We start from the raw sequence: 26,452 nt of genomic DNA on the forward strand, positions 1-26,452 counted from the left end.
CTATGCTGCTACTGTATTCTGCTGCATCTGAAATTCCGGCCGGAAAAAACTCGGCAATTCCGCAGCGTGTGGACGAGCCCTTAGCCTGATGGCAGCATACAGTAGTGCCAGAGACCCTGATCCCAGCGGTGTGTCACCTACTTTGTAACATTCAGTCGTTTTCATAAAATCCCTGCTTATCTCCTGCAGCGCGAGCCGAGCCAGGAGTCCTCTCAATGATGTGCTCGTGCTCAGGAGTCCTCGATATTCATGAGCTGCGACTTTCTCTGCCCTCCCGCCGCTAATTGACAGCTTTCTCCCCATACTGTGCATAGAAAGAAAGCTGTCAATCAGCGGGTGGGGGGAGATGCAGCACATGAACATCGAGGACTCCTGAGCACGAGCACATCATTGAGAGGACTCTTGGCTCGGCTCGCGCTGCAGGAGATAAACAGGGATTTTATAAAGACTACTGAATATTACAAAGTAAGTGGCCCAGTGCTGGAATCAGGGTCTCTGGCACTACTTTATGCTGCCAGATCTGATCAGATAGGGCAGCATAAACCTGGTGACAGATTCTATTTAAAAACATAGAAAGATATGTCATTAAAGATTTCGTACACCATTGAAACGGTTAATTTTTTTTAGTGTGTTTTGTGCAACTTTCTAAATACTTGTTAATAAATTTATTTTTGCTTTTTGAGATACAGCAGCTTTATATCCTATATACTGAGCAGCTGTATCTTGCGCTGAGACTTGAATCCATCAGGTTAGCTGTACTAACGGGTTCAGTGTCAGCGGGTCCTACGAGTCTCTGACACACGTTATGAACTTAGATGTGATCGGTAACAGCTCGATCCCGCGTGTCAGAGATCTGTGCCGTTGACCTGACGGATACAGGATTTAGCGCACGATACAGCTGATCTGTATACAGGATACAAAGCAGCTGTACGTATCTCAAAAAATGAAAATTATTTTTAATAAAAAGTATTTAGAAATTTGCACAAAACACACTGATATAGCCTTTAATGTCTGTACAATAAAGAAATTAGGCAACATGGCTCTAATCCAGAGTTGCAAAAATAAGTCCACCTTTGAATAAATGCAAAAAAAAAGTAACATACTAGTACTTAGTATGTCCTCCATTGCTTTTCAGTATTGCGCCGACAATTCTTGACATGGACGCACAACCTCACAACATATTGTCACATCTATCCTGCTCTACTCCTGAAGGATGACAGCTTAATAGGAAGTGCGGCTGTACATGTCTCGCCAAAACGCCCCACAGGTGCTCAATGGTGTTGAGGTTGGGTGACATACTTGGCCACTGCACCACTTTCATCTTGTTCTTCCTTAAGTATGCAGCATTGGCCTTGGTAGAATGTTTGGGATCATTGTCATGTTGAAAAAATGCTTGTCGACCCATGGTGTGTACAGAGGGTAGCATTTTCTCTATTTCAAGATTTTGCAGTACATCTGGGAAGTCATGATGCCATCGATGTAGTATAATTCACCCAATATTTAACCCTCGTACATCCCCATATAACAACTTTACCACCATCGTACGTCACTGTGAGGACCATGGACTTCTCACGGTACTCTGGTCCCTTGCAGCACCATACATTTAGGATGCCATCAGATACAAAAAGATGGACTTTGTTCTCACCAGACTAGATTATGGATTCCCAAAAGACTTGACCTCTAACAATATGGGCCTTGGCAAAAGTTAAAGAAGCTTTCTTATGCTATAGCTTTAGCAGTGGTTTCTTGTGTGGATGATAACCATGCATTCCATCTCCATGCAAGATGCGTCTTACTGTGTGCATTAATACAGTCACTCCAGGCTCTTATAAACTCTTCTGTAGCAGTGCCCGTTTTCTTTGAGGAGTGACAGTGGAGATTGCTGGCCCTCAGCTGTCATTCACCATAGCAACTGCTAGGGCTGCAACCTTGGTAGGACCCCCCAACTAAAATGCAATCTCATCATTAAAGAAAAAAAGTTAAAATTTAATGCTGTGGAACATATGTGACCTTCTGTGGAGAAGTTAAAGCAACCAGTCCATAGAGGAAAGTGTTCTGAGATAATCTGTTATGATGGTTACATGTGCCACTGGGTTTTTGCAAATGATGTATGTTCTGGGAATAGTAGACTTAATGCTAAATGTCCTCTGTAGATGACAATGAGTCAGGAGACTGAGATACATTTAGGTGTAGATGTCATGGTTGAGTGAGGTACCAGCTGTGGTGTCTAGCCGCCCCGTGTATAAAGCAGGCGCAATGGGACTACTGTGATGACATTATTAGGGAATTCAAACCATTGCTTCCCCTCTGGAGTATCCAGCATAGCTGATAATTGTACTAAAACACTTTATGCCATTGATGGTTAGTCATCCCTGCCAACATCAATGGCTGTCAGCAATGTCCTTCCAAAATTCCTCTCTTAGGACCACACACTGCATTAATATTAGGCATGAATAAGAAGAACTATAAAGGTTATTAGAGAGAGTACATATTCAATATCATTGTACACGCACAATGCATCTATGTATCTTTTGCTCTCCTAAGCACATATATGTGCTGTGTTTTAGTCTGTGGGGTAACTTGTGGTTATTTGTGGGGTTATTTAGTTTAGAGAAAAAAAAAAGAGGAAACCTAATTACTATGTACAAATATATCAATTGACAGTACAGATCTCTTCATATCTTGAAAATAACAAGTGGACGTTCACTACGTCTAGAGGAAAGAAGATGGGGATTCTTTACTGTAAGAGCAGTGAGACTATGGAACTCTCTGACACAAGATGTTTTGATGGTTGATTCGCTAAATGACTTTAAAAGGGGTTTGTATGCCTTCCAATAAGGCATAATAGAAAAAGTTACCTGTACTAGACTGCTGGAAATGGGTCGTTGATCCAAGGATTTATTCTGGCGGCCATGTTGGAGTTGAGAAGGTATTTTTACCCTAATGTAAGGCTATTGGCTACTACTTCATGGAGTTGGTTTTGTCTTTTTCTGGATCAACACCGTAGGATAATAGGTTAAACTTGATGGTCCTGCAGCTCTTTCAACCTTACTATGTTATTATTACAAGAACATCCCTTGCATGCATATGTTGATATATACTTCCAATATTACTTGAACCAGGTTCAATTCTACAAAACTGGGAGTAAAGTAATGGTAGGGCCTTAATAAAAAAATGAATAAATGTACATAAGGCCTCTTTCCCACAGAGCGATACAATGGTGGTTGTGTCAAGCAGTTTTCCCACATGGATTTTCCCTAATAAGCTTAGTGAGGAAATAATAGCAAAACAAAATGCATGGTGTGAGTGGCATTTTATCATGTGGACCCTATAATGTCATTCTTATGTGCCCATTTATCTACACTGTTTCCAATTCTATGATTTAGTCCTATAAATATTCACCTAGAAATATTCTTCATCAACTTCACAACCAGCTCCATTACAAGTTTCTAGCAGACCGAGTTTTAGGCAGATAAAAAAGCAATTTTCTAATAAGAATAAGTTGAGCATGTTAAGAGTTAAACGCTCCCGTATAAGCAGCGTGAATCTGTAGGATGACAGTAGTTGGAGCTCGCAGCATCCTGTCAGTATACAGCAAGTTCCGCTTAGCAATGACTTTGGCTTCTCTAGCAGCCCAGGGACTATAGTTGTCAAGCAAGTCAGGACATTCTGTACCTCACAAATGACTGTGTACGTGTTGATTTATCTGGGAAGCAGGAAGATCTGATCACATACAAACTAGCAAGATTTAAAGAGCAAATCCCATATAATAAAAGAACACCTGGAAATACAAGACCTCAAGTCGTCCTCTTGCGAAACGTATTTCAAAACTATTCTGCAATTTATAACTTATCTTGATCTTCTATATGTTGAAAAGATGGTAGATAACTAATGGCAACTTCTCTAGTGGGCTATACAATCTATTGTTCCTTGTTATCAGCCATTTAAATCGATCTGACCCCATAATCACTTTATCCCACATATCTCCAGTTCTCACATCATGTATATACATACATTGCACACATAGCAACTATTTTGTTAGACAATGAAAAAGAAAACCATTGGTGACCACTGGTGATCACCAAATCTCCAAACAGCATCCCATATCTCAGCTTCCTTCACCTTTGTAAGTCTGGAATTGGGAAAAAATGGTAATCTGGGTTCAACTGCGGTCACATCAGAACTTTCTAGGTTTTGAGTTGAATCAGGATTTACCAGAATACATTACTGCTTTGTGCCACATTTTCCTAGTGCTTGTTCTACATTCAATAACAGGTGGAACATGGGCTTTACCCCAAAACCTAAAATCACTGATATATTCGCTATCTTTTTCACGTGGTAGCCAGTATACTCACACAGCTGTGTCTCATATTACTTCTAACATAATGTCATACCTTATTATTCCTGTATTATCTTCCTCAATCAACCACGTCACATCAACATAGCAATAATATCCAACACACTCCCTGCAATGATTCATTACATCATGAAATATTCCATTATAACCATGAACACCATTGCCAAACTTTTCCTGCGTGTCCCACCTAGAAGCCAATGACTCGCAGCTTCCTTGTCTTGTTCTGTCTCCAATGATGTGTTTCCATTAAAATTCTAGCTTCCGATTGAAATCCCATTTATTTCTGAGCCATACACATAAATCAATTATATAGGGTATTGTACACTTTTATATTTCTGACACTAGTATTAGGGGAGTAAGTCGCTTAGTCTATAAGGTTAGGGCAAGTAGGAATAATAGTGTCTAGCTGGTACTAGCCAGCTTATGCGTATAATACACCGGTGTTCCTGGCACAGAATCCAGTGCTTCTCAAAAAATACCCCTACTCACCGAGATTCGGTGCCCAGAAAGCTTCTTTAACTTCAATGATCCAAGGCGTTCTCGGTTATGTCTTAAATCCCAAAGAATCAGAAGCTGAGGAATTTCTCAGGATATCCCATCCCTATGTCTGTCAGTCCCAAGGAATGGAATGAAAGGAGACAGCAAACTTTGCTTCTCCTTAGTGAAAGTTGAGACACAACAAAAGGCCAGGGAATGGAACGATGCAGTGTCTGGGAGGGGCTCTGCCTCCTTCTCCCCTCCTTAGGGAAGGGCACTGTGAAAGCTCAGACATGGGGTCCTGCACAGGGCCGGAGGAATCTGTGACACACACTGAAGCAGCATGCCCGGGCACTGCTAAAACATTCCCACCCCTAAGGGCAGGAATAGACATCCTTCCAATCAGTTAGAGGAAAGATGAAGTAGGGAGGGAGGGGGGAGTAGTACACCCTGCCCTCAGTCTACATGTGAAAGACAGTCTGCGTGTCACAGGCAACAGATTTGGAGATCATAGGACCCAGACCCACCACCAAAACCTGTCAAGTCCAAGAGGTGTCTCTAATACATCCTATTCTTAGGACATAATCAAGATCAAGTTAAAAACAAAGAGTAAATATATGGTAAATTTTCTCAAAACATTATGATATACACATCCTGCATTTCAATATTGCCAAATAATGAACATGTTTCAACAGAAATCTGCTATAATACTTGTAATCCTTCTCTCGTCTGCTCCCAGCTGCTGCCAAGAAGTGCACAAACTCTCCAACTCCTGAGTGCAATCTGATACAATACAGCCACAATGTAGAAAGTGATGACTTGTCAACAAAGTAAAGTTGCCAAGGAAGCTAAAGTATGCCAGGGACACATAGTAACGTCTTACAATGAAGTAGGTGCCACCTGACAACCCTGTTGTAACAGAGAGCGGAGGACTATCAGCAATTCAGAGGTCAAAAACGTCCAGGCAGCAGTCAGAATATATATCACGTTCTTGCCCCAGGCTACTAGTGTGACACGAGACTGTCCTCTCATTACAATAGAAATATTCATCAGTGCCACTTGAAACCAAGTCAATATATTGATTTCAGTAGCGTAGCTAGCGGGGGGAGGGGTTACGGTGGCCCCGGGCCCACTCAGATGGAGGGGCCCACCGCCCTCCGCTTCGCTCCTGCCATTGAGCTATGCTACCGAGGCTCCCGCCGCTCCGCTCCCGCCGCTCTCACCAAGCTTGTGCGCGGCCACGCTGTATTATTATTCAAGCTAGCAGACGTGCCGCACGCTAGGCACGTCTGCTAGACGCTGCCCGCCAGGAGCAGAAGAAGCATGCCTGTGTGTTAGAAGAAGGTGAGCAAGCACCCCGGCCCTCCCTGATGGATCCAGTTATGAAAATATACAGGGATAATGATTGCTTTAAACAGGGATGATGGGGATTAATACAGGGATGATGGCTGGACTACCCATTATCCCTGTATATAATCCCCACCATCCCTGTATATATCAACCATCATCCCTGCATATACCAGCCATCATTCCTGTACATAACACCCATCATACCTGTATATACCAGCCTGGCTGGTATATACAGGGATGTTGGAGGTTATGTACAGGAATGATGGCTGGTACATAAAGGGATGATGGGGGTTATATACGGGGATGAAAGCTGGAGCAGCCATTATCCATGTATATATACCCCACCATCCCTGTACACAACTCCATATCATCCCTGTATATACCAGCCATCATCCCTGTATATAACCCCCATCATCCATGTATATATCAACCATTATCCCTGTATATACCAGCCATCATTCCTGTATATAACCTCCATTATCCCTGTATATACCAGCCAGGCTGGTATATACAGTGATGATGGGGTTATAAACAGGGATGATGGGGGTTTTATACAGGGATTATAGCTGGAGCAACCATCCATGTATATAACCCCCATCATCCCTGTACACAACCCCCTATTATCCCTGTATATAACGTCCATCATCCCTATATATAACGCCATCATCCCTGTATATACCAGCCATCATCCCTGTATATAACGCCATCATCCCTGTATGTAACGCCATCATCCCTGTATATACTAGCCATCATCCCTATATATACCAGCCATCATCCCTGTATATAACCCCCATAATCCATGTATATAACCTCCATCTTCCCTGTATATACCAGTCATCATCCCTGTATATAACCCCCATCATCCTTGTATATACCATACCAGCCATCAACCCTGTATATAACACCATCATCCCTGTATGTAATGCCATCATCCCTGTATATACCAGCCATCATCCCTGTATATACCAGCCATCATCCCTGTATATAACCCCCATAATCCATGTATATAACCTCCATCTTCCCTGTATATACCAGTCATCATCCCTGTATATAACCCCCATCATCCTTGTATATACCATACCAGCCATCAACCCTGTATATACCAGCCAGGCTGGTATATACAGGGATGATAGAGGTTATATACAGGGATGATGGCTGGTATATACAGAGATGATGGCTGGTAGGTATATACACTGATGGGGGTTATATACTCTTTCATTCACTTTCAGAGAGGTCTGTAATATATGTGTATATATATATATATATATATACATATATATTAATGTGTATCAGTTGTTGGTGCAAACTTCTAATTAGTTTTTATGAAAAATTATTTTATACTTTTTGAGATACAGCTGCTTTGTATCCTGTATACAGAGCAGCTGTATCTCTAGCTCTGAGACCTGAATCCGTCAAGGATGCCGGGACTGACTGCACTCTGACATGCAGGATCCACCTGTTATCGTTCACATCTGCGTCGGGGGTTCCGTCAGACCTTTCCGTCAGGGGAACCCATGAATGGAAACCATTCCGTTTGCATTACCATTGATTTTAATGGTAATGCTTCCGTTGCAATTGGTTTCCGTTTGTAGTCAACTACACTATTGCTTCCGCCAAAAAAACTGAAACCTTACGGAATGGAGACAAATGGAAACCATTAGCAACAGAAGTATTACCATTGAAATCAATGGTAATGCAAACGGAAAGCTTTGGTTTCAGTTCGGTTCTGACGGAAGCCATGAACGGAACCACGACGCAGATGTGAGCGAGGCCTTAGATGTGATCGGTAACAGCTCGATCCTGCATGTTACATGCGTTGGGGTAGCCCACTGGGTTGGGGCCCACTCAGATATGTTTTGCCCTCCCTGTGCTAAACCGCTAGATAGGCCTCTGATTAATTGCTTTACCATATCTCCATGTATAATGTCGGTTTTATTTATCTGCATTATTTCACAATTGCCCCCTCGTGTCACCTCTGGCCCTCCCCTCTGCCAATTCCTCCCCTGGCACCTATTGCCCAGCGAATTAAGTTCAGAACATTAAAGCATTCGTCAATTTCCGTTGACTTAAAATCCAGTCAAGTAAGGTAGATCTAGATGTCACTATGTATGAGGGTATGCCCACACGGCTTATTTTCGGCCGTTTTTTTGGGCCGTAAACGAATGAAAAACGGCTGAAAAATCAAAAGCAGAACACCTCCAAACATCTGCATATTTCGACGGGACGTTTTTTTACGTGACCGTTTTGAAAAATGGCCGCGTTCAAAAACGCCTGCGAAAAAGAAGTGCACGTCACTTCTTGAGCCGGTTTTCATAGACTCTATAGAAAAACAGCTCCAAAAACGGCCGTAAAAAACAGCTCCTGATTTTCAGCCGTTTTTTAAGCAAGCTCGCGTTTTTCGCTGCGTTTTTTACGGCCGTTTTTGGAGCTGTTTATCTATAGAATCAATGAAAAATGGCTCCAAAAACGGGCAGATGTTTGGAGGCGTTCTGCTTCTGACTTTTCGGCCATTTAAGGTCCGAAAAACATCCGAAAATAAGCAGAGTGAACATACCCTAACATTTAAAATTGCCGGTCTTGGGGATGGCAGCTCTGGTAGTAATTGTTTATATTGTGTATGTATGTATATATATATGTATGTATATATTGCTTACCCATAAAGATGTTTTTATGTATGGGTTTGCAATATGTGTCCAGAGGTATTGGGGCAGATTTAGAAAGGCTCTGTTCACATCTGCATCGGAGGCTCCGTTAGAGGCCTCCGTCGCAGATCTGGCAATGCTTACCGGAGTTTACCAGGGACAATATCGCAGCATGCTGCGCTATTGTGTCTAGTAAAATTGCGGACACCCCGACGGAAAGCTGACAGAACCTATTAAAGTCAATGGGTTCTGTCGGCAACGGAACCGTTGGTTCTGTTATTCACCTGTTATGCATCTCTGACGGAGCAGAACAACGGAACAGAACAATGCAGGTGTGAACATAGCCTGGTGTTTGATATGCCAGTCTTCGCTTTCTGCTCTGCTGGAGTAAGATGTGACAGATTTATTAAGAAGGCGCACTCCTTTTAATAAATCTGTTGCATCTTTCTGCTGGCTGTACGCCACAATTCGTGCCTAACGACCGCAGGTGTGCGCTGCGGTATGCCCACCTCTCCTCTTAGTTTCTAACCTCTGTACCCTCAGGTTTCATAAGCATGCTGCAGCTCATACAAGTTCCGCAGCCCGAGGTCAGTACCTTGTTAGCTGCAGCATGCTGAGGGAGCCTGAGCGGACCCGGAAAGGAGAGCGGGGAAATGGGAGGTGAGCATACATATTCATAATTTTTTTTTTATTGTCTAATGGGAAAGGGGGCGGGAGTAGTCTGATTGGGGAGGGGGGCACGGTACAGGGCCTGGCATGGGCCTCTACCTTGCTACACCACAAAGAGCAAAATCTACACCAGCTAAGAACTGGCATATATTTCCGCTATAGTTTCCGCCAGTTTTTACACCGTCTCTGGGTTTCGGGAGTTATGGAAACAGCTTGCTGTGCTATGCTGTTTCTGTAACTCCCTTTCACTTCTATGGGAGTTCCGGAAACCGCGTACAAAAGCGCGCTTGACTGTTTTTGGAAAACCCGACCACCACGTCAGACAGTGGCCGGAGCACAGCTACAGAAGGTAGGATGGGGGTCAGGGGGGTCCGGAGGTTTGGTATCGATATGCCATAAATCTCCAAGATGGTAATACCGCTGTAAAAACACATATAACTTAAAAAAGGCATAGTAGAATTGGAACAGTAGAGGGCAGCTCAAGAAATGGAGAAAATGCCCTTTAAATGGTCACTGTCATATATAGAGACAAGCCATAACTTTTGAAGAGTGGGGGTCCAGGTTTTTAGAAATACCACAGGTCGCTATAATTGAGCAGTATGCTGGGCCCCTTTGGCTCTAGTCTTCTTTTTCCCGATCTCCTTGAAAATCCATGTATGGACTATAAAAAGTTCTTACATCACCCTCTGAGAAGAACTGAAAAATGTACACATGAGTAAAAGGGCACAGCACTCAGCAGGGCACTTGTACCTTTTCATTCTAACGGTCAGTGGGGATCTCAGGATCCGAAATCTCACCAATCAAAACTTTTGACATGTTTCTATAACATGTTTAAAGTTCTCTGAAATTTCAGTTGCTCTAAAAAGGTTTTATATCAATAGAGCTCCAATAACATAACTTACTAATATGCACAGCTCATATATATAGATATATGTCCTTTGCTGATAGCTACTGCATGTGGAAAGATAATGTCTATAGATATAATGGAGGAATTAATCAACCTTTCTACGCCAGTTTTTTTGCGCAGAATGTCCCACAAGTCGTAATTTGCTTTACAAATTGCGACTTTTAGGAATTTGACATCAACCTCGCCATTTTGGGGACAAAGGGGGCGTGATTTACCAAAATGAGGCAGAGCCACTGTATCCCGACAAATTTATTACCATTTACACCAGAAAACTGGCATAAACTATTGTTCTTAGCTGGCATAGATTTCACTCTGAGTGGTGTAGCAAAGTAGAGGCCCATGCCGGGCCCGGTACACCCCCTCCCTGATCAGACTACTCCCTCCCCTTTCCCCACCAGACAATAAAAAAATATATATGTATGCTCACCGCTCCTTTTCGCTTCTCCTCTTCTTGAGTCCCCTCAGCATGCTGCGGTTAACAAGCTACTGACCCCGGGCTGCGGAACTTGTATGAGCTGCAGCATGTTTATGGAGCCTGAGGGGACACAGAGGGGAGAAACTAAGAGGAGAGGTGAGCAAACCGCAGCGCACACCTGCGGTCGTCAGGCCCCAATTGTGGCGTACGGCTAGCAGAAAGATGCAACAGATTTAATAAAAGGAATGCGCCTTCTTAATAAATCTGTCGCATCTTACTCCAGCAGAGCAGAAAGCTATGACTGGCTTATGAAACGCCAGTCTTAGTAAATCTGGACACATGTCGTAAACTCGTACATAAAAACATCTTTATGGGTAAGCAATATATATATATATATATATATATATATATATATACACACACACAATAAAAAAAATTACTACCCCAGCTGCAATCCCCAAGACCGGCAAAGTTGTAGTAAACATCTAGTTTTTTAAATGTTAATGTTTTCTGCTGTACTTACTACTGACCAACACTTGTCACATTAATACATAGAGACATCTAGATCTACCTTACTTGGCTGGACTGTAAGTATTTAGAGTTTGAGTGACACTTCTGTAGAGTTGCTGAGTGGAAATACAGTATGGAGACGGGAGAAGTCATAAATAGGAGCAGGAGAAGTGTTGATCAGGTCGCAGTAAAATACTAGAATAGGAGCAGTGATACCACACACAGTGATGACCTCCAACATGGTCATAGGGACCAGTGCAGAGATGGCAAACAGAATCTGTTCATACCCACAGTAAGCAAATCCTAAGCTAGCTGGGGGTGATTTGGGTCAGGATGGTCCCTGTTTATTACGTGCGTGAACATCACTTGTCAGCCATTGACCTACAAGATGTTCTAAATTGCCATTGTCCTAAATATACAGAGCCACATTTAGCTCTCTGTAATTAAATCTCTAGTAACTTTTAATTGCAGGCTGGAACAATAATGTAAAAATGGTTGTACATCCTACTACCAGGCACGGGTTTGTACAGACCTTGTAGATTTCTTGCAAATTTTTGGTGAGTAATCAAAACCCCATTCACTTGCAGTGGAAAAAAAATCTATGCAGATTTTAGCACATGCTGCAGATTTTGAAATATTCAGCAATCCCTATGTATTGTTGATTTGTAGCGAATTTCCGGCGCGTCTGATACCCTTAGTTTTTCTTTGCTGCATTTGAATAAGGTTTTGTAAAACAGATCCGTTATATACATCCTGGTTCCTGTAAAACAGAAGCCATTACACCGGTATGCAGGGGTGTAACTAGGAAACACTGGGCTCCATAGCAAACTTTTGACTGCCCCCCTCCCCTGGGTGCCACACACAGCCCCTGTGATAGTGCCCCCTGTAAATTGTGCAATACAGCCCCCCCTGTAGATTATGTGATACAGCCCACCTGTAGATTGTGACATACAGCCCCCCTGTATATTGTGACATACAGCCCCCCCCCAGTATATTGTTCCATACAGCCCCCCTGTATATTGTGCCATACAGCCCAGCTGTATATTGTGCCATACAGCCCCCCCTGTAGATTGTGCCATACAGCCCCCCTGTAGATTGTGCCATACAGCCCCACCTGTAGATTGTGCCATACAGCCCCCTTGTAGACAGTGCCATACAGCCCCCCTGTGGATTGTGCCATACAGCCCCCTGTAGATAGTGTCACACTCCTTGTAAACAGTGCCACCCACCTCCCCCTGTAGACAGTTCCATACTGCCCCTCTGTAGATCGTGCCATACAGCCCCCTGTAGATTGTGCCCTACAGACCCCCATAGATTCTGCCATACAGCCCCCCTGTAGATAGTGTGACACCTCCTTGTAGATAGTGCTACACAGCCCCCCTTGTAGACAGTGCCTCTCATCTCCCCCTTAAAAATAGTTCCATATAGCCCGCACCTCCTCCTTGTAGACAGTGCCATACTGCCTCCACCTCCACCTTGTAGATAGTGCCCCCCCCCCAAAAAAAATAATATAAAAAAAATTGTACTCATCTAGACCCCGTTCCCATTCCCGCGATGAATGGAGCTGCTCCACAAATGCCGACGGGATCCTGGCATAGGCCGGCGTGATCACGCCGGCCTGCGCAGGGATCATGTCCCTGCACCTGATAAGCTGCAGGCCGAACGGCTTGTAGTCTGGTAAATGGCAGAGCAGGGAGATACCTCCCTACTCTGCCATAGTATTCAATATTGAATGTAGTGTTGCTACCGCTGGAGCAGCCATAGAAGTTGCTAATAGCGCCACCAGGCATGCCACCCCGTCATGACGCAGGCCCCATAGCAGCTGCTACAGCGGTAGTTACCCCACTGCCGTTATGAACAAATACTAATGCTCAAAGGGATCAAGCTAAGTTATAGTCTTATTGATTTCATGTTGAGCACCTACAGTAGGCAACTTTTTATGTATGGCATGCCGATGATAAAAAAAATCAATGGTGAAGTACTTAGTGTGCCCTGCAAACATTAAAGTCATATAAGACAAACTGTTACCACGTATGTGACATAAATCAATTAATCAGTTAATTAAACTTGCATTTCAGTGTGACCCTTGAACCTGACTTTCTTTGCAAAGATGATCCATCTGTGGTGCATACGAGACTACTGAACACTAGCTGTGGAGAGTCGGGGGAACATAGGAGAGACCGCGGCTACTGAACACCAACTAGGGGAACTGCACACAGGCTACTGAACTGTTCAGCACCGCGAAGCACACAACGGTGCTGGACACCAGGAGAGGGATGTGTGGCAGCAAACCATGCCCCATGTGCTGACTGTGGCACTGTTACCACAGGTTGTTGATCCCTGACCTACACAATCTCAGAGTTAAGCCAAATGCTCTCATACTCAGCAGTTCATTATGGGGTCAGTAACATGGATCATCCTGATGGAAATCCTCATCAGATCCTCGGCAATGACTTTTTAAACCACTGATTGTTTGGTGGTTTAAAAAGATGCTGTGGGCCAGCACTGCTATCATGGTAAAATCCCAGTTGCAATGTCACTTACATTTTTCCCTATAGGTGGAAAAGTTGCAAATAACCTTGAGACTATTACAAAACATCCCAAATTTGCAATAGTTGCAAGGTAACATCTGACTTTTTAACCCATAAGAAAAAAATCACACTGCAACTTTTAGTGTCGCTACAGTCTAACGAATAGACCTTTAGGAAATATATAAAATGATTTGCGCTAATAACATCAAATAATACATCTATGCATTTTTTACTTCTAAACTATATCATAACTCAAGACCATATGATAGTGAAATACAAAATCAAAGCACGGTATATAGTTATATAAGTATGCCAAGGATAACATGGGGTCAGTAATACACATAGTAACAACTTTTATCAACTCTCCAGATACAGTCCATCTGTGTAATGAGCTAAGCATTTTGGGGAACAAATTATCTGCAGTGGAACTTATAATAGCGCTTAAAATAGATGACCAATTCTGTATATTATAGCCCAGGACTGTTATCTTACTGACTGGCAATCATGTAACTAGAATTCTCAAAAAGTCTGAAAGTTAACATTTTTAATTTAAAAAAATTAACAAATTAAATTACTATAGTACCTTTCATTGATCACTCCTGGAGGTACCGGCATCGTTGGACTTGAGGGAAGCACCAGTGGCTCAGGAGTTATGGGTTTGACAGTCTTTTTCGTGATTGGCCGATCAGAGTGGAGGACACTACGCAGTTTCTGGGTGAAGTTATAAGAGTCTGATGTTGGAAACGTGGGGCTTCTAATTACAGGAGAAGAAGGTCCTGGTTCACTTGGAGAAGAAAGTGATTTTTCTTGAAAAACACTAGAAGAACCATGGTCAAAAAGTGGTAGATCAGTTCCAATAGCTGGAGTAGTTGAAAAAGAATGTTTGTTGTCTTCAGTAGGGTCATTTTCTGATTTGTTTTCTTGGTTTGTGGACAATACCATTTGGTCAGGTTGTTCAATCCTCTGTAAAATGACTGTTTCTGCAGGGCAAGGACCACATTTTTCATTGACCAGTTCTATGGGAACTGTATCTTGTTTAAGACTTATCTCCACAGGACTTGCAAGCTGCAGTAAAGTTGCCAAGTCATCAGAAGGAGGGCTTATAGCTGTAAATACATTATTTGCCTGCTCTAAAGTCAAATGTGGTTCATCAGATAAGATTGCTGTCTCCTTAACTGTGAACCCTGACATATCAGAAAGAATATCTGTCTCTTTAAGAGTTAGTGGATCAGAAATGAGTGCTTCAGTTATTTCATGAACATCTTTTTCTATTGCACTTGAGTTGGACTTCTCTGTAATAGCTTCAGATGCTTTCATTTCTTTTTCTTCAGGTACAAGATTTTGATTTTCAGAAATAAACTTATTGTTGTCTGCAAAATTGTCCATTTGTGGTTTAATTGTTGTATCTTCAGAGTTATCGTTGTTTCCTTTTGGAAGAAGTTGTAAGGATACAGGAGTCATTTCAGGTTCACCACAAGCACCAGAAGTGATACCATTGGATGCTTCTGTTTCTTCACAAGGTTGGACTAGTTGAGGATCAGCAGTTGACATTCCTAAACTTATTTGTCTTGGTACTAGAGAAGGAAATTCAGTCTCGTCTCTGGAGGGGGCATGTGGCTCACAAATAGATCCTGATTTCTGCATGCAACCATCTTGGGTCTTGGTTGTTGTGTTCATTGAATTTGTATTAATAATATCAGCTGCATTCTGCTCTATTACAATTTCTGTACCCACAGTTGACTTGACCGCATCACTCGTGTGCTCCTGAGAACTATGGGTCATTATTTCTCCCCCCTCGGGACTGAGGTTAAGCATTCCTTCAAAAGCCATTTCAGGATGTTGCTCTTGAGGGTGTACTTCCTTGTGTGTATTATGATGCAGAATATTAAATGCTTCCTCTGATTTTTCTGTGTGAACACTATTGGTAAACTCCATGAACTTGAGCTTTGAGATAAAGGACTCTGTTTCTAACTGATCTTTCTCACCTAACGACACTCCAGATCCATCCATCTGCATACTATGTCGAATATCACTGTGGTCATCATGCGCCGATGGACATGATTTTGATTTTGACCCATTTGTATCATTTTCAGCATTTTTTTCATCTTGGTTATTTGCTTCCACTATTATACACTGTGGTGCTGTTGTTTTTTCAGTTCCAGACAGAAGGTAAGACATGAAGTCCTTTTCTGTTACCATACTACTAGGAAGATAAGACTGTTCTGAAGGTTGTGGTTCCTCTACTAATGGAGATGAGCATGCATTCACATGTTCAGCATTCTCAATTTCTTCAGGACAATTCTGATGGTCAGTAAAAGTTTTATCTGTTTCAAGATGACAGTTGTTAAAAAATGCGGTGTCAGTAAGAGGTTTAATGTCAATACTTTGATTAGACAAAATCTGAGAATCTTTGTCAGTTTTCTCAAGAGTCTGCACGGATAAATCTTCACTGGAAATAATTTCTTTAACATCGGACATTTCAGTCTTGACTGTAAGATCATCACATGCCTGGGTTTCACCTTCTGGACAAATGACTGGTAAAGGACTCCCATCTTCTCTACTATCACTGGGATGAAGAGGAACACTTAAAATATCATGTGCAGATGAAAAGATCTTATCTGGTGCTGACATTGTGTATATTTGCGAATGTTCAGACTGAAGGTTAACACCTGAGGGATTAGATGCGTTCTCTGTCTTACAATATGTATCTTGACTTGAAGAGTCTAGTGTAACATCACCTATTTTGCCAACATCTATTTCAATATTCGGTTTCTTTGCGGCGCTGGAGTTGTCACCTGCTGTTGGAAGTTGGGTTGATTTATCATCTAGTATATGTAGCTGCGTACAAGCATCTCTAGACACTGTAGGATCAGCTTGGTCAGTAGGGATTCCTTCATTAGCATTGTCATCTTTATCTGAAGAAAGTTTAAAACACTGACCTTCTGTAGTCAATCTCAATGACTGTTCCTCCCCTGGAACTAAAACTTCATCTGGATGACTGCCCTGCAAAATGTTGTCCTTCAGGAGCCCCAACGCATTTGTAGAATCCATGGTGCCAGATTCTTTGTAAGTTTTAGAGATGGATTTGTCTGTTTCATCACTCATGACTGGAGAATCTAAAATGTATTCCAAAGGCTCTGATGTTGATGCTAAAGTTTCATCCTGCACTTTTTCCTCCACGGTTTTGCCAGGGCACACATCATTGTCAAGGTAGGGTGTGTCCTCTAAGGACGCGACTTCTTGCTGACTTAATGTGATCAAGGGAACCTCCTTCTCCTTTGGAGACCTGCTTTCCAGGTTTGGGCTGATGTCTACTATTTTAAACTCCTCTGAAGTTATGATATTTTGCTCTAGCTGAACCTTGGATGACTCCCCATTGGTACAATCTGGCTTGTGGTTCAGGTTTTCCACATCAGACAGGATAGATAATTGTAGCTTTGCATTAATATCAAGACTTTGTCTTTGATGTGTAGCATTTGAACACATGTCATTTCCACTTTGGTTTTGGCTGGTCTTCATCTTGGTTTGATCTGAAAATGTCTCTGAATTTTCAGCCAGGGAACTTTTTTCCTTCGGACATGATAAATACTCATAGTCCCTCTCCTTCTCATGACTATGGAAAGATAACAAAGGTTGCATTTGAGGCGAAAGAAAATTGACCTTTTCCCCCTTTGAAAAAGTTTCAAAAATTGCATTTAAAGATTCTGCTGGCTTATCTAGTAAAAACTGTGTGCCCGGGGAGTGTCCTGTACTATTAGCACATGCTGAAATAGATAAATAACTGTTTTCTGTATCAGTCTTCAAAGCTTTTTCCTGATGGGTGTTTGAACTTACTCCATTAGATGCAACTTCTTCATGAGTGTTACTCTGCAAATCATTACCACCATACTCAGTATTGCTCTTCTCTCCTGTGGACACTTTCTCCATGTCAATGCTAAGTTGCGCTGTTGATAGCTCAATTCCAGTATGGTCCAATGGACCAAATTTGCTGCTATAATGGGACGCCAGTTCATTGTGGCTTAGAAGAGTTTGGACGGTGGACGGTGAAGTGAGTGAGTGATTTTTGCTACATATGGGTAACTCTTTTGCAATGTCTTCCTTCATATCAGAACTCGGTGATGCAAGATGTACTTCTGCAGTATTTATGCAGAAGGTTGACATATCTTCTAAAAGTAAATTGTTCACAAATCTCTGAAATTGAATGTCTTCCACTTTTTCAATATCAGTCTGGTTGACTACTTGAACTAGATTACTTGAAGTAATGACCTGTAGTGAGTCCAGAGATGTATCTACAAGGTCTGCTGTGGTTTCCAGAGTAACCTGATTTATGTCTTCACTTAGACTCTCAGTCACATCAATAGGTGTACATAAGGCGTTTTCTGTTTCAGGGGTTACTGGAGTTTGAAAGCCCATGGGCGTAAGTGGTTTGGAAGCAATCTGATTTTCAGTGCTATTTTTTAATTCCTTTGTCTCTATCTTATGGTGTATCATGTTTTTAGTCGTAAAACTACCATCGTCCATTGTGGACTTCTTTGGCACCCTAGGGTCCTCACTCATTTTATGGTTTTCAGTTTCAGGCTGAATGTTTTCTGCTGACATTTCCTCTTTGACATGTCCTGCTGCATCAAGGTATTCCTCAATTTCCACTTCTAATTTATCAGATGTATTGACAGAATAACTGTTATAGGCTGTTATCTTACCCAACTGTGCCTGAAGACTTTCTGGTTCTGTCACCTCAAGTAAAGACGGTTGATTAAGCATTGATGTAAGAAGATTATCACAAAGAGTATTGAGCTCTGACACTACCAGATTGGGGTCAATTGTCTCAGCTCTAGGGGATTCTCCACTTTGGAGGCACCTCTCTTGTTTAAGGCTATGTGGCATGGGGAGTTTATCTTTATCGTGGTCTGAGCTCCCATCTGTTGTAAAAGGCAAGATTAAATTGCTCTGCCCCCATGTCTGGCTATTTACACCATCTGTAGTTAAAGTTCTACTATTCCATGATCCTTTCTGATCTCCCTGATCAGTTTTACGATCCTTGAAATCTTCCTTTGTTTGGTTACAGGTGTCGTCTGGTTCTTTGAGAATTCCAACTGACTGAGATAGAATTGCATTCCTTGAGAATAATTCCATGGATGCTGGAATCAGCTGTGGTGTGGAAGTCAGAGGAAGAACACTTGGACTAATAAGATTGTAGTTAGCTTGCATTTCAGCATCATGTCTCTTAAAGTGAGTTGTGGGAGATATACGAATGTCTGGTTCTGAATCTTGCATTTCTAATAATTCTTCACATGCTGACAACTTTTCTTGTGCTTGCAAATTAAACCCACTGCTAATCACTGATGTTTCTTCAGAAAATAGGTATCTTTGAGGTATCTCCAGTAGGACATTTTCTTTCTCTTCTACTGTCTTAGAGATTTTCTCTGGCAACACTTGCTGTCCCCATTCTCTGAGTATCCCTATCAGTCCTATGTCTTCTGATGCAGTAAATTCTTCATCCCTCGAAACATCTTCACTGGTGAGGTCACTGCAGTTAACAAGGTAAATGGTTCAAATCCTTTAGTCATTCAATAAATATGGATAAACACAATGCAGGAAAAGAGGCGGATGCAGGCAAAAATCTAAAACCAAACACCAAGCAGAACCAGAGCCAGCTGGAGAGGAAAAACCATGCAACACATGCTGAAGACATAGCCAAGACATTTATGAAAACTGGCAAACAGGTAACTGGGCAAAAGAAGTTGCGGTAATCAGTAACAGCTAACATTCAATTAACATCCTATTACTAGAAAAATGAAATCATCTGACTGGTTACTAGATGAGCGGTATCTTTATTGCCGAGTTACTTGTGCGTGGGTTTCATAGATGATCGGCAAATATTAGGCAAGAACAAAGCAATATAGAGTACAAAGAGTTCAAGACAACACAATGCCATAATCTGCCCTCCAATATGCATAGCCCAAAAAATGGCATAATACTGGCATGTGTATGAGATGTTATCCAGCTACTAGTAAGATATGAATCAGCTCTGTGTAACCAGATAGAGGACTCTGCCAGATAGGGAAATAGCCCAACAGTGCTGGACTAAAGCCAAACAGATAGAATCAAGGAAAGTACAACTGCCGAAAAGGATATTCCCAAGGACACCACAAGTCTACTTCATGTAGAGCAGCAGAGAGTTCAGCATGCAAAGAATGAGGAATGCTCAACAAGCCCCACAAGGTTAACGTAGCATTTGTTGGAATGAAACGTAGCAGTTGTTAACACAATGTACCTCAGTGATGTCACATGTTCTTCATCAGGCCAGATGAAGACGTTAGTCCAACGTCGAAACGCGTTGCCAGATTATCAATAAATCTATTTATCTCATCACCACCTCATTTTATTTCACCATCAACTTAGCAGCGCCTTATTATAGGACCCCTATTTATATATATATATATATATATATATATACATACATCCATATATATATAGATACAATTTTATCCTCCTACAACCTCCTGTAGTGGCGGTAACTGTGACGGTTTACCGGTTTGGACCTGGCTGCAGCTGATTATTCCTATTACCAGTATTGTGCCTGTAGCTCGCACAAACTTACGAGATCAGCAACTGCATTGCCCCCTTGCTTTTTGCATTATCCTCCAGCATTTATTTTGCACTATGTGGCGCTGTGCTTCTCTCTTTTCTTTCTCTCCAGCTGTATATTAGGGCATTAGGACATCATAGAAGGGATCTCCTATTTAACTTGGTAAATTGTATTATTTATTATTACTATGCTTTTTATACTTAAAGGGGTGTTCCAGTTGAAGAGTTCACAGCGCTCCAGCTTTCTGCTGATCAGTGGGAGTCTCAGGATTGGGAGCCCCATCGATCATACATTGATGGCATTGTCTAAGGATAGGCTATGTAATTTCCCAGGAAACCCCTTAACCCCCCCCAAAAAAAAAATCCTACATGGTTGTGTATTTACTATAGAAACAAATCTAATAACAGGATGTATAAGTACTGTGAAAACAATTTTTATGTTTATTTCTAATATAGGTCAAAACTAAAGCAAGAATTAATACCATCAATACTAAGGTTTATACTAAGGATTAATTTCTAAATCTTTGTTGTCTAAAATATGTTACCTGTTCAAAGTTAATACTTATCCAAGATTAAGAGCACCAAGAATGCAGCAGGTTTGTACAAGACCAGTTCTTGGCTTGCAGCAGCAGAATATTTAACTCCCAGCAAGCATACCCAGCATGCAACAGGCTGTAGGACAAGCTCAGGCTATTTTCCAGTAATGAATAATTGCATTTTTTTTCCCTTTAAATAGTTCACTCCAAGCTCACAGCTGTTAAATAGTAAAACACAAGTCTCTTCAGAGTTCTGTTACAAGTTATGCACATAATAATGATACCTGATGGTGCCAGGCTGCGAGCTCTGCCCAGATTCTTTATATTCCAGTCCCTCTATATAAAGATCAGTCTGCGGAAGGGCAGGAAGCAGCTGTCCTTCCTCCCAAACACTACCCTGCAATGAAACGTCACCACCCCTGGGAAAATAAAAGGATCACTAAACAGAGGGAAATAGGTATCCATGCTGAAATAACAATATGAGAAAATCACTACTTTTTCCAAGTTACAAAGTATTGTCCCCTATAAGTTTCCATGTCCTCGACAAGTTCACAAACTAGAAACAGTCATAAACTTTCAACTTGTAAGAACATCAACTCGTATGAAAAGAATGAGTGAGCTGATCTAATAATACAAGTTTCCACAGTTTTCAAGAAAAGGTCATATCTGTTAAAAGTTATACTGTCCAAGTTCATAGAGGACAATTATCGTAGCAATTCCCTTGCTTCCAACTATCGCTGATCTCAAGAATTGTTATTAGGCAACAATGATGCTTATTGTATGGCAAGAAGAAGTTTCCTCCTCATAGACTGCCAGGATCATCCTGAAGGAAATGCCCATCAGATCATTGCAGACAACTTTTCAAACCACCGATCGTTCGTCGTTGGTTGAAATAGTTGGAGCATAGTCATTAATTCGAACATATCCTGTAAATTAGCACTTTGTTACACTCACAATTAGGTAATAGCTTCTTAGTGGGGTTTCCCCTGAAATGACTTTTATGACATGTCAAATCGGTAGGAGTCTGGCAGCTGAGACTTCCACTGATCTCAACAATGACAGACAAGATCCTAGTCTGTATTTTTACTAGTAAGTCCCCTCGCCCTATAGATCATTTGCATTTTGTAAAACATTTCGGTGCTCAATAGGCACCATACAAGGATTTGTTACCAGTGCGATAGCTCTTTAGGAAAAACAAGCACCTCTGATCTCTTAAATCTTATCACAATACTTCCTATTCTGATTTCTGTCAAGTTCAGGAATCACCATTTACATATTCACATATAACAGCCTTGTTATGGTTTCACATACAACCAAATGAATGTAAAGCCATAACAAGTCTTGGCGCACCTCGAGACCAACGTTGATGCAACCAGTAATCCAAAGCACGTTATGTGAAGTCATGAGTCATCAGTGTCTAGATGTCTAGATACAAACAACTAGGGTAACCATAACTTACCAAAGTACGGTTCTATATAACAAGCGCACTTGATCCATTTACAGATGAGTTCGCACACTGTCATGACTGTGCATGAAATACATTGCATTACTTTTCTTATACTGATCCTGAGTTATAGCCTCTATTATAACCCAGAGCTGCATTCACAATTCTGCAGGCTTCAGAGCTTATATCTTTCAGCATCCTCTGCTCGATTATTGTTTGAAAGAGCTTACTTAAGTGATTTGTATTCGGTGAAGTAAGCAAACAGGCACTGTGGTGCAATCCAATGCAGAAAAACCTAACTGGTCCACTGCATTATTGGAGTTATGCTACTCTGTTAGAGATGTCTCTGACAACAAACTTTGTCCACTGTTTCCAATGACAATGAGCAGAATTGTAAATACAGCTCCGGAGTATAATACAGGCTGTAACTCAGGATACAGAATAAGTAATGAAATGTATTTACAAAGTTACTCAACTTTCTGTGTAGATTATGTCTATATACTGTATATGCTGTAAAGTAGTATTTAAAGGTGTACATAACATTTAAGACATTATAAGGCATATATTAGGCGTATAAATATACTAAAATAAAACCACTGTTTCAGTTCTTACCTTGAATTTGTTGCAGAGACACTTAGGTTCTCTGAAAATAATGATGGAAAATATTCTTCCTTTTGCTGTTCTTCTCCCGCCTGTTTTTCTTCTTGGTATCTGTTAGGTTCCCACTGAGGATAAAGAACAGGAATGGCTTCTACAGATGGAAAGAATTCCTGTAAGATAAATAGGGTAAAGTCAAATCGACTTCTATATCATGTACCTGTCACTTACTAGAAAATGTTAACTTTGAAGGAACATCACGAGGATGAGGCAGTATGGCAAACCTATGAAAATGCAGTGAAACCTCTGCAGAAGACCACTTATTTAAGAAGACCACCCCCTATCTAGACCTGATTTTCAACCCCTCTATAGTCTGTATATATACGCCCTCTTCTCTGCGAGGACCATCCTTCCAAAAGACCACTTTTCACTGTAATTTTGTGTGGTTGTCTCAAAGAGGTTACACTGTATACAGGGAAGATGCAGAATTATTATTGTCTAGTATAGTGTTGTTATTGTTCCCCTATTAGCATGAAAGATCCGGTAATACAGCAGGGGAGCAAAGAACATTTTAATTCCTGCCAGTGTCCATGTTGGCTTAAAGAGGCTCTGTCACCACATTATAAGTGCCCTATCTCCTACATAATGTGATCGGCGCTGTAATGTAGGTTACAGGAGTGTTTTTTATTTAGAAAAACGATAATTTTTGACGGAGTTCTGACCTATTTTAGATTTATGCTAATGACTTTCTTAATAGACAACTGGGCGTGTTTTTACTTTTGACCAAGTGGGCGTTGTAAAGAAGTGTATGACCCTGACCAATCAGTGACCAATCAGCATCATACACTTCTCTCCATTCATTTACTGAGCACATAGTGATCCTGCGTTGTTCACTATGTGCTGTCACATAATCACACATTAACGTTACTGAAGTGCCTTGAGAGTTAATAGACGTCGCTTCCAGCCAGGATGCGATGTCTATTCACAATCCCGACATTTCGGTAATGTATGTGTGGGACTTACAGCACAGCAAGCATGATCTCACTGTAAATGACAGCTTACAGCGGGATATCGCAAGATCACGCGTGCTGTGCTGTAAGTCCCCAAAGTGTCGGGATTGTGAATAGACATCGCGTCCTGGCTGGAGGTGATGTCTATTAACGTTAATGTGTGAGTAATTGGCAGCACATAGTGAACAACGCAGGATCACTATGTGCTGAGTACATGAATGGAGAGAAGTGTATGACGCTGATTGGTCACTGATTGGTCAGCGTCATACACTTCTTTACAACGCCCACTTGGTCAAAAGTAAAAACACGCCCAGTTGTCTATTAAGAAAGTCATTAGCATAAAGCTAAAATAGGTCATAACTCCGTCAAAAATGATCGTTTTTATAAATAAAAAACACTGCTGTAATCTACTTTACGGCGCCGATCACATTATGTACAAGATAGGGCACTTATAATGTGGTGACAGAGCCTCTTTAACAGCAAACTACAAGCGAAAAAGTTTTAAGCTATCTTATGAAAGTCTGAAATCTGTATACTATCAATGGAAAACAGGCTTCCATAAACAGCAGCCTGCAGTTAGCAGGGCGAACCTGATCAAGGAAATCATCTGCATGGAGTTTGTATGTTCCCCCCATGTCTGCATGTGTCTTCTCCGGGTACTTTGATTTCCTCTCCCATTAAAAAGAAAACTTACCTGTAATTGGCTTTCCGCTAAATTTTTCCAAGTGTGTGTATGTGTATATATATGTGTGTATGTGTGAATGTGTGTGTGTGTGTGTGTGTGTGTGCGTGTGTGTGTGTGTGTGTGTATATATGGGTGTGTGTGTGTGTATATATGGGTGTGTGTGTGGGTGTGGGTGTGTGTGTGTGTGTGTGTGTGTGTGTGTGTGTATGATTGTGAGAAGAACTAATGTGAATGGTGACAATCTCTGTATAGCAACATGAAACGAAGGCAACAGGAAAAAAATAGCTAGGAACTAAAAATTCCCAACAGTCCAGCATTTTATTCTTAGACTACACCAACTATTACGGAGAGTAATTCTAATAATAAAACAAATATGTATTAAATTCCCTAATATATTCTCTTTAGAGAACTTATACTTGAAGACATCCCATGCTTTAAAGACAGCTGCCCTGGCAATAAGCTGATTGCAACAAGTCTGGTGCATAAAACCCCTGGTATTCCGCTGGTATTGATGGGGGAAGAGCTAGCTCACCATACAACTAAATAGCTGACGATGTAATGCATGGATACATATATAGAAATAGAAAACTGAACCATATACGACACTGCTAACATTAAGGGAAGATCCACGGAATAGATGTATATAATAACAGGTTTATCAGAAATGTATAAGGCTACGCATTTCGACACAGTACCAGCGTCTTCCTCAGGCCATTAGTAAAAAGCCTGAGGAAGACGCTGGTACAGTGTCGAAATGTGTAGCCTATATGGTTCAGTTTTCTATTATTATATGTCTCATCAAGTGGTTACCGTGTGTGGACCGGTTTGGACCTTGCTGCAGCTACATCACAATTAATTAATGATTCTGTCAACAGTAGAGTTGTGCCTACCTCAATATGTGAGCACAATTGTTACCACCTTTTTACTCTTTATTACCATCCTTAGTGATCTACACCATGTGGCGCCGTGGTTTTCTTTCTTCTTTTTAGGTAATACATGAATGGGCTGGGTCCGCTGGCGCGGGTAATGCTTTTTGTTAGTGGCTCCCCGCTCTGACTCATAGAAAGGGATCCCAAGTGGGGAACTCCCCTCCATGACGATTATATGCCATAGCAGGACATATAATAAGGGACTGTCTTTATAAGTCAACCCTTTTTATACTGGAACAACCTCCACCTGTCAATATTTAGAACATTGTCAAAATATCAAGCAGGACATAGCTGTACATCTTATTACAGTAAGATCTATTGGACTAAAATATAGCACACAGTACAGTTAATCCGCTGATCGCCACGGGTCCAGTTCCCGACAATTCGACCAAACAAGCTGATTTTGCCATGGCAAGCCACAGCCAGCCAGACATATCGCCTTTAATATATGGACGACTCAAGTCCAGCAGAACAAGAGTTACTCTTCGTCCCTCGGTTGTGGCTCATAGAGGGTGTCTGATACATGGGCTGTCTTATGAAGTCATACTGAGTCTTACTACTTGAATGATATGAACCTGGCAATGGATAGAGCAAACATAGGGAAATGAAATTCCCTGAGGATGTTCTTACTGTTGCAATCAGATGAATACATTAAAACTATATACAAGTGAAAGTTGAGAAAAAGGTGAACCTTCACTTTATAGTCTCATCTGCATAATGCAGACTTAGGGCCCTTTTACACCGGGCAATTATGGGGCAAACGAGCCTTCACAGAATGCTTGTTCCCAATCATTGCCATCTGTAA

At 41.5% G+C, this 26,452-nt stretch overlaps 1 protein-coding gene across 2 annotated transcripts in view; it reads right to left on the reverse strand.

The window, feature by feature from the left end:
• The window catches only part of TACC2 (transforming acidic coiled-coil containing protein 2), a 131,501-nt gene that overhangs the window by 75,361 nt on the left and 29,688 nt on the right, over nt 1-26,452 (reverse strand). For both annotated transcript variants that reach the window (XM_075841107.1, XM_075841105.1), the window contains exons 3-5: nt 23,039-23,196; nt 21,267-21,401; nt 14,442-19,385 (exon numbers count right to left, since the gene is read on the reverse strand). In XM_075841107.1, the coding sequence (XP_075697222.1) occupies nt 14,442-19,385; nt 21,267-21,401; nt 23,039-23,196 (5,237 nt within the window). The remainder of the gene's footprint in view (nt 1-14,441; nt 19,386-21,266; nt 21,402-23,038; nt 23,197-26,452) is intronic.

The sequence above is a fragment of the Rhinoderma darwinii genome, chromosome 11, assembly GCF_050947455.1.
Source record: "Rhinoderma darwinii isolate aRhiDar2 chromosome 11, aRhiDar2.hap1, whole genome shotgun sequence".
In the NCBI taxonomy this organism is placed as follows: Eukaryota; Metazoa; Chordata; class Amphibia; order Anura; family Rhinodermatidae; genus Rhinoderma; species Rhinoderma darwinii.